The sequence below is a fragment of the Battus philenor genome, unplaced genomic scaffold (genome assembly GCF_028537555.1).
Source record: "Battus philenor isolate CCGP_79_NKW_IND1 unplaced genomic scaffold, ilBatPhil1.0.hap1 SCAF_5, whole genome shotgun sequence".
NCBI classification, from domain to species: domain Eukaryota; kingdom Metazoa; phylum Arthropoda; class Insecta; order Lepidoptera; family Papilionidae; genus Battus; species Battus philenor.
This window is the reverse complement of record NW_027181715.1, coordinates 663,616-671,756: the sequence shown is the minus strand read 5'-3', so window position 1 is coordinate 671,756 and position 8,141 is coordinate 663,616. Positions and strand designations below refer to the sequence as shown.

The window sequence follows — 8,141 nt, the reverse complement described above, 5'->3', positions numbered from 1 at the left end:
CAACACAAACAAATCCGGTAAACAAAAACAATAAAACTGTGTCTGCATCGTAATATGAAAATTACCGGTGCACATAAATGCATCCTTAATTTATTTAATTACTAATGAGATAAGTTCATATAAAGGTATTAACTTTTACGGGTGAATACAATTTAATTTTTAGTAGGTAGTCACGTGTCTGTGTTTTGGTGGGTAGTTACATGTGTATGTGTGTGTGATGATGGTTAGGTTAGGTTAGGTTAGGTCGTCTGTATGTATGTGTTTGAGACGGTGGATAGTGATAGCGAGCCTCTTTCTGTGCGTCGCGTGTGTGTGTTTGTGGATGTGCGTATGACGGTGGTTACTCATGGCGGGTGCAGCGGCGTGCCGTCGCGGCGCATGCGCGGTATCTCGTGCAGAGCGAGGCGGTGCGCTCGCATGAGGTGCGTCTTGCGCTTCCAGCTGTCGGCGAACGCTCGCGGGCAGCGGCCGCACTGGTACGGCAGCTCACCAGTGTGTGTGCGCGTATGTCGTGCCTGCAACACGCTCTCACTTACTTTTAAAGTCAAAGAATAATATCAAAAAGTCAAAGTATATATATATATATATATATATATTTATATATCTAATATATAAAATTCTCGTGTCACGGTGTTCGAACTTGAACTCCTCTGAAACGGCTTGACCGATTTTTACCAAATTTTATATGCATATTTAGTAGGTCTGAGAATCGGCTACTATCTATTTTTCATACCCTTAAGTGATAAGGGTTGTTCATCCTTAATTTTTTTTTGACGAAATTTTTTGTTTTTATTTTTTTATGATACAACATACAAAAATACATACAACCCTAAATTTTCACCCCTCTACGTTCAACCCTTATTTTTAAATTGAAAACTAAAAATATTTTTTTTTGCAAAACAACGTTTGCGGGATCAGCTAGTATATATATATATATATGTATACACATACATAATGGATAGTTTTATGTAACGAACATCATCTCAACTAAACGTCATTATATGACTATAACGTATTTGATATATTTGAGTCGATTTGCTTGCACGCGAGGGTGCAGAAAAAATTCCACGCTACCACGTCTTTGTAAAGATTACCTTTTGTACAAATTTAAGATTAGGTATACAGACCAGGGCGCTGGAGTCACGGCAGCGCTGTGAGCAGTGAGCACACAGCAGGGACGGGGGTTCCGCGTGCTCAGTCGCGGGGCGGTGTCTCCGCGCGTGCCGCCGGAGCGCCGCGGCCCCGCTGGCCCGGTAGCCGCAGTCCCCGCACGCGTAGGGCCGAGCGCCCGTGTGCCGGCGTACGTGGACCGACAAGTTGCCCGCTGGAGAAACATTCTTTATTTACAAGCCATTACTTATGACAAGAAAGCAGTGGTAGAACAGTGGATGAGAATTAAGATTTGAGATCGTAGGTCGCGGGCTCGATTCCCGGTATAAAATCTTATCTACGAGGGTGGATTGAAAAGTACTCGGCCTAACACAGATCCATTCAATTCTAAAAATCAAATCTACCCACATTAGTTAGTTCAGTTTAGACTAGTTCATTGTGTGAAGTTCGAAACGTGTGCGATAATTAGTTGTGATTTTATAAACGTATTAACAAAGTAATCGGACAAAATTTTCGTAATTTAAAATTTGTGCATTAATTACATAGAATTGCCACTGATCACAAGCAAGTTTCTGGAAGACGGGCAGAAGCGTTCTCTGCGTACTATAAAACCATACTGAGATCGTCAACCCCCGTGCCATGGGTGGCAATTATGGTATATCCCCCCCATAAATATCTTTGGAGAAGGCCTATGCTTTGTAGTGGGCCTAAATGGCAATATTTATATATTATTATGTGTAAATATATATTATTTAAATACAATAAAAAAATTGTAAAGTAAAATAAATCAGACTTGGATTGTTACAAACTAAAAAAATTAAATGTAATTACGCAATGAAATCCTTCCGTGTTAACTATAGTAAGATGTATCTAGGATACTGTTCTGTTTTGATGCAATGCAACCACTTGATGTTTATTTGTGTGTAAGGCGGGTCGTGCGTTTTCAATTAGCGCGCGTGAATGTGTGACGTCAGAGACTCTAGGGGGTCTCCCAGTCTGTTTAACGTTTCACGTTTCGCCGCAAAGTCTTACATAATAAATTACTATAAAACACATTAACCTTATGATTTATAATTATTTTCGTTAATTTTAATTTTTGGAGGTAAATCGTTTTAAAATATTTCGACACTAGAAAAAAACGATAGTCAGATATGAAAACTGCGTGAATTATTTCCAAAACACCGAAAACATTCACATAGTCTGTATTATTAAAAAAAAAACTCACCCTGCGCAAAAGTCCACCCGCAATAGCTGCACAAATACTGTTTACGTCCCTCGTGTACCTTCATGTGACATTTCAGCACACTTTTTAATTTGAATCTATAAAAAACATAGAGTACCTGCGATGTACATCCAATGAAAGCCTTAAATATAAAAATGTAATACTGTTTAAGGTTTTTGATGTGCTAAAACCTTGTCGAATTAAGCAAAGGTTGCGTCATACTTATATATATTAGAGCTCAAGCCGTGGATCTCCCTGAAAGATCGCCAAGAAGACCAAAAGACCTTAACTATGTCGTCAGTTCACTTGGTAGTGGCAGGTCCACTGGTCCCTGCCACGTCTTCCAACTCAGCCTGACCGCCGTCGGTTACAAGGGCAATGTGTTCCCTCACACTGCCACTTCCGACAAATAATTCTTCGAGCTTACGTGGATGACCTTAATTTCTCGGATCTCTTCATTTCTAATTCAATCTCGCAATGAAACTCCCTCTCGTTTACTCTCTAGGTGATCTTGAGGCTTCTTATAAGGCACATCGTAAGCGACTACGTCTCGGATCCGTAAATCATCACCGGCAACACACAATGGTCAAAGATTTGTACACTGTCCATCCGAATTAGCAGAAAATAACAATGAAAGTTTATTGATGGTTTAATTGAAATTTATTATCGGCAAGATATTACATATGTAATATTACCAATAACGTTAACCCTTACTTAGCTATTTCCTGCAGTAAGACTTAACACGAGCTTAAATATGGAAGCCAGTAATCTGATTTTGATTTTTTTTTATTTATACATATAAAGGCTTTCATACCGCTTCTGACACTTATCACAGGAGTATGGCCGCTCATCGGAATGCGAGCGCGCGTGCACGGCCAACTGTTTCCGTCGCTTGTAGCGCCGCCCGCAGACGTCGCAACTAAACTTTCGCTCCTCCGAGTGCGTGGTGGCGTGGTACGCCAGCTGTGATGATTTGCTGAACGCTGAAAGTTACAGTATCCAGTAAACCCTTTAGGACAACTCTAGTTTTCAACCTGTACAACATCATGTAGAGCACCTCAACTCCCAGAATCATTAAATAAAACTTAAGAAAGACAAAAAAATTATTGGACAAGAAAAGAATTTAACATCAAACTTAAAGTTAGCAAAGGAATTGTAGTGTGCTGGTCCAAACAATGGCATCATCGCCATCATTTCAGCACTAGGATGTCCACAGCTGGATATGCAGCGACAACAACCAGCTGCATAATCTACTGCGCGATGCAAATGGCTATATTCAAATGTTGCTGCACACTGTTAGCCGTTTTGGTTTTTACAGCTTCAAGGAACAGGGCGCTGCAAAACTAGGAGTGTTCAAATTTATATACACCTTTCTCTATCTCAGACATCTTCCGTCGCTCTCACACAAACGACACGTGTGATTGGTTATAAAGTAGAGATTGTGATTGGTTGTTTGATAAAGTTAGTTCTATGATTGTTTAACTTAGTCTTAATATTTGGTATAAATAAATCTCCACAAAAAATATTCTGTTTGCATTCAAGTTTTACTTTTAACTCCAAAAGACAGTCTCTTAAAGATATTAGCCTTTGCTATAGATTTCATAGCAACAATAGCATATGATGTGTATAGCGCAAATAGTGAAGCAATAATACAAGGTATAAAAAAAAGGTTCTCTTTCAGTATACTGAAATTGGAAGATGATGTATCGATATTAACTTGAAGTCAATAACTTTGGTCTACTGTGTCGACAATCAATTTAGGGCAGGTAAAAATTCACAATTGTAATAAACTTGAATAAAAGCTATATATAACTATTCTGTAAGCTTTAACACCAAGAGTCTAACATAAACCATCTTATTTGTTAAGGAAGATTTTCCTAAAACAGAAATAAAAACCTTTCCTTACTGCAATTGGCTGTATATTCTATGATTTAATTTTATAATTTATTTTTTGATTTTTTCTTGAAATATTTTTTTTGGTTTTACTATTATTAATCTTCTGGAAATGATCCTAGCTCCTATAAATAAATAATAAAAATACATTAATTTAAAATTTTGATTGTCAGTCTATGATTGTCAGTACTATGATTGTCAGTCGTTTTGTTCCAGGTAATCTCTGAAATAGCTAAATTGATTTTGATGGGATTTACACTGGCAGACAGCAGATGTGATAAGGTGTAACTAAGGCTAATTTTAATTTAAGAAAAACTCTTTAAAGAAAAAATTAAACTAAATAATTTTCTTGTTAAATTCAATATGTATGAAGTTGCAGTTACAGCTAGCTTCATAATAATACCATTAAGAAATGCCTGTCTTCCTAATTATTTATGTATAGCATATTAATGTATGTATTACTAGAAATCATTTTCTAAAAAGAAATTCAATTCATTTAAATTAGTTGAAAAAAATTATGTCAATTTTTTCCGGATATCATTCAATTGAAAACAATAATTAATAATTTTGAGAGATGTTTCAAATTTAAAACTATGTTTACTAGTAATAAAAATGTGTATCAAATAATTGAGAAAAAAATGATGTTTTCTGCCTTCTTCATTTAGATTAATATAAAAGGGAATAGATATAAATTAAACATACTTTTAGAGCATTGGGTGCAGCTATACTTTTGGCCGGAATGCTCTTTCTCCATATGTTTAGCAAACCATACTTTTGACACAAAAGCCTTCCTGCATATAGTACAAATATTTTTCTTGTTGCTATCACAGCTATCATTCACATTTTTTACTACATCATCAGTAGCTGGTAAGTCAATATTATCTGGAACTGATTCCACTGGTATATCATTTGGAATGGCGACTGAATTATTAATTTTATTTGACAATGATTGGTCTTCAATTTTATCAAAGGTGCTGCACAGTTTATAATCAGGTAGAGTCAATTTAAGGTGAGTTTTCACAGATTGTGTTTCCTGTAATCTTGTACAATTTTCTAATTCAACAATTATACTTGTTTCAGTCCTTGATGCCATGTTTTTTAAAGTAATATTAACATTTTGCGCCTCCTTGATAAATGTATACGAGGATTCTATTTTTATGGTGCAGTCATAGCAGAACTGTTTTGGCAGTTTATCTTCTTCGGTTATCTGTAAAAATAATTTCATTCTTTTTTTGCGTTTGTTTACTACAATTGCATATAATTTCATGATATCGCAAATAATTTCATGCTTTCTAGTTTAATTTGACATTTTTTTAAAGATATCAATAAGAACGTAGTGGTGTTTTTAAGTATTTTACGAAAACATTTCAGATTTTTTTTCTTACCTCGATATTCGTACAATAACAAAACATTTCCACAGCTTGTACGTTGAAATTTTCTTTTTCCCAAGAAGCTACTTCCTTCATACAGCCCCGACATAATTTTGTTATATCCATATTTCTTCATAACAATTAATAATAAATAAAGAAAACAGTTTATATTGTTAATAATAAATATAGCAATCAAAGCCGATTGAATTTTAAATATTAATATGACAGGATTTTTTCCGTTTCCGAGGCAAAGGTCATGTTTCCATGCAGTCACATGGAAACTATAGATGTGTTTATTTCTATCCTAAGATTAAATATTTTTACTTATTATAATATCATAGTATGAATTGTGTTAAAAATTTCATTGAACGGTCTTTAACAAATATTCAAATACGCCTGCAAAATTTTTATTGCAATGTTGAGAGATACAAAATTTTACCCACTTCTTTTTTGTCACATAAATATTCGTAAAATAAAGTACAATTAATTCACAATGTTGTTGTTTCCAAAATACGTTTCAAGTTCATGTTGTATTTTATTGTCAACAAAAGATTTTTTTATTTTCAAGAGGGTGGGAAAATAAGAACAATATTTTTAAATTATTAATATATTTTCTGGTTTGGTTCGAAAAACAATTTTTTCATAGCAATTACATTTTAAAGAAATAGAGAAATAACCACATATGTCAGATCTGTTGATAAATGTATAATTATCAACATAATATTAGTAAGTCGAGAAAACAAATGGCAACTTTAAATGGAAAACACTTTAGTTAAATTGTGTCAACCTTTTTAGCGCCGCCTAGCCATATTCGCAGCTCGTCCAAGCCTGTGCCAGATATTGGATCCGCTTCTAACACGGTGGGGGCGTTGTGGAGTTCCGCTGAGAGGCGTGAGTGTTGCAGCATTAATAGCGCCTCGTTCCGCATCTGTCGGTATGCGGCGTCCATTTTGCTCAACACTAAAAGGAACTATACAAAAGATATCTCCATTACATGTGTTTTGTGTCAGTAGATCTAAAATGTTTGGATTTTTGGCCAAAAGTTAGGATGGTTACATTAGAAAGTTTATATTTAGCTTTAATGCGCGATGTTATTAAGTTTGAACAAAAGAGGGCATTAGTGTGAATCGAATACTCTATGTATGTGGACGTGTTTTCAACCATAAAAAGTCTACCGACGTTAATTATAATAATAGTATAATATGCAACATATTAATATCACATTATGTACGTCATTCTAAATTTGTTTATTAAGTAATAAGTTCAAAATAAAATTTGCTGCAGAAACAGGCTAAATAATAATATTTTTACATGAAAACCAATAACAGACGCACAATAAGACAGAGAAGGTTAAAAATAAGAAAATAATCTGTCTTGATATATAAGCGAGTAATAAATAATTAATATTGTTTATAGTCTCACATATTTTTTAAAATTGGTATTAAAGAACAATGTCGTTTATCCGTTATAATAGTGGTCATACCTTCGCTTTTTGGAGTTTCGGTTCTGCCAAGAGAGTGTAAAGCATAACCGCAGCTGCGGATATTTGACATAAGTTAGAAGTATCCACCACGAAAATTACCTGTAATTCAAATAAATACTCTAACAAATCGCACAGTAATACGTGGCTTAATTCTTACAGGTTTTATAATATAAACTACGGACACAATGATATGAATACTACTAAATTAAAAGTTGATTTGATAATGAAAATTATAATGTATTACATTTTTATCGTACCTTTTCAACACCGTCCAAATAATTATTCCATAGTGTCACCATTTCCCCACCGATTTCTCTAATAGATAGCACCTGCTTTTTACCTTGTTTATTCAAGTAATTTATGTCGAATATGTTAGTTCCGATTGTTGGCACAGGGCTGTATGTATAATCTATGCCTTCAATTTCTTGTAGTTTCTTCAGCAACGTGGTTTTTCCAGAGCCTTTCGGTCCTACGCAGAGAACTGGAATTTTTTTCTCTATTTCGTCCATTTTACCTAAACAGATATTGAATTAACAAAACCCTAAGTGGGTTTTGTTAATTCAATATCTGTTCTCCATGGTGAACATAAAGTTTTGCTACTCGATTATAGGTGGCGCTAGTTACCAAATTTATTGTTTGTTATTTTAGATGCTGAACACTTAAGCATTGACCTACTTATGTTAGAGACATTTGCTTTTTTTTTTAAAAAGGTTCGTGATCCCTTTTAATTTAAATCAAATCGTCAGATTTTTTAAATGAGGTTTGTATTGTAATGCTAAAATACGATAAAGTACAAACATTATTTAAATACATAAAAAGCCACATCGCTTGTTTGTGCGTCGCATGATTAACACTTAATTTTTTTTTGTCGCTCAATACATATTCGCTTATAAATATTCAAGAACTTTCGACAAATGAAAAACTAAGTCATTTCTTGATACGATAATTTCGATATCGAATAATGTGACAAATTAATTGTAAAGAAAAATATTATTTCTGAGTATGATCACGCACTATTTTACGATTTCTTAATAGGCTATGGCTATGTAAATGAAATAAAAAC

The 8,141-nt window shown here is 34.3% G+C and overlaps 2 protein-coding genes across 2 annotated transcripts; both read right to left on the bottom strand.

Moving 5' to 3' along the window:
• Positions 1-316: 316 nt before the first annotated feature.
• On the bottom strand, positions 317-5,773 carry LOC137929792 (zinc finger protein 696-like). Its single transcript, XM_068772897.1, has 6 exons — positions 5,611-5,773; positions 4,928-5,432; positions 3,147-3,315; positions 2,336-2,430; positions 1,128-1,324; positions 317-515 (listed from the first exon to the last, which is right to left on the bottom strand). Exons 1-6 carry the CDS (start codon positions 5,719-5,721, stop codon positions 345-347), a joined length of 1,248 nt encoding a protein of 415 aa, XP_068628998.1. The 5' UTR covers positions 5,722-5,773; the 3' UTR covers positions 317-344.
• Positions 5,774-6,367: 594 nt separating this feature from the next.
• Positions 6,368-7,587, bottom strand: LOC137929813 (ADP-ribosylation factor-like protein 16). The gene is made up of 3 exons (XM_068772922.1): positions 7,336-7,587; positions 7,079-7,177; positions 6,368-6,565 (listed from the first exon to the last, which is right to left on the bottom strand). Exons 1-3 carry the CDS (start codon positions 7,585-7,587, stop codon positions 6,368-6,370), a joined length of 549 nt encoding a protein of 182 aa, XP_068629023.1.
• Positions 7,588-8,141: the final 554 nt, after the last annotated feature.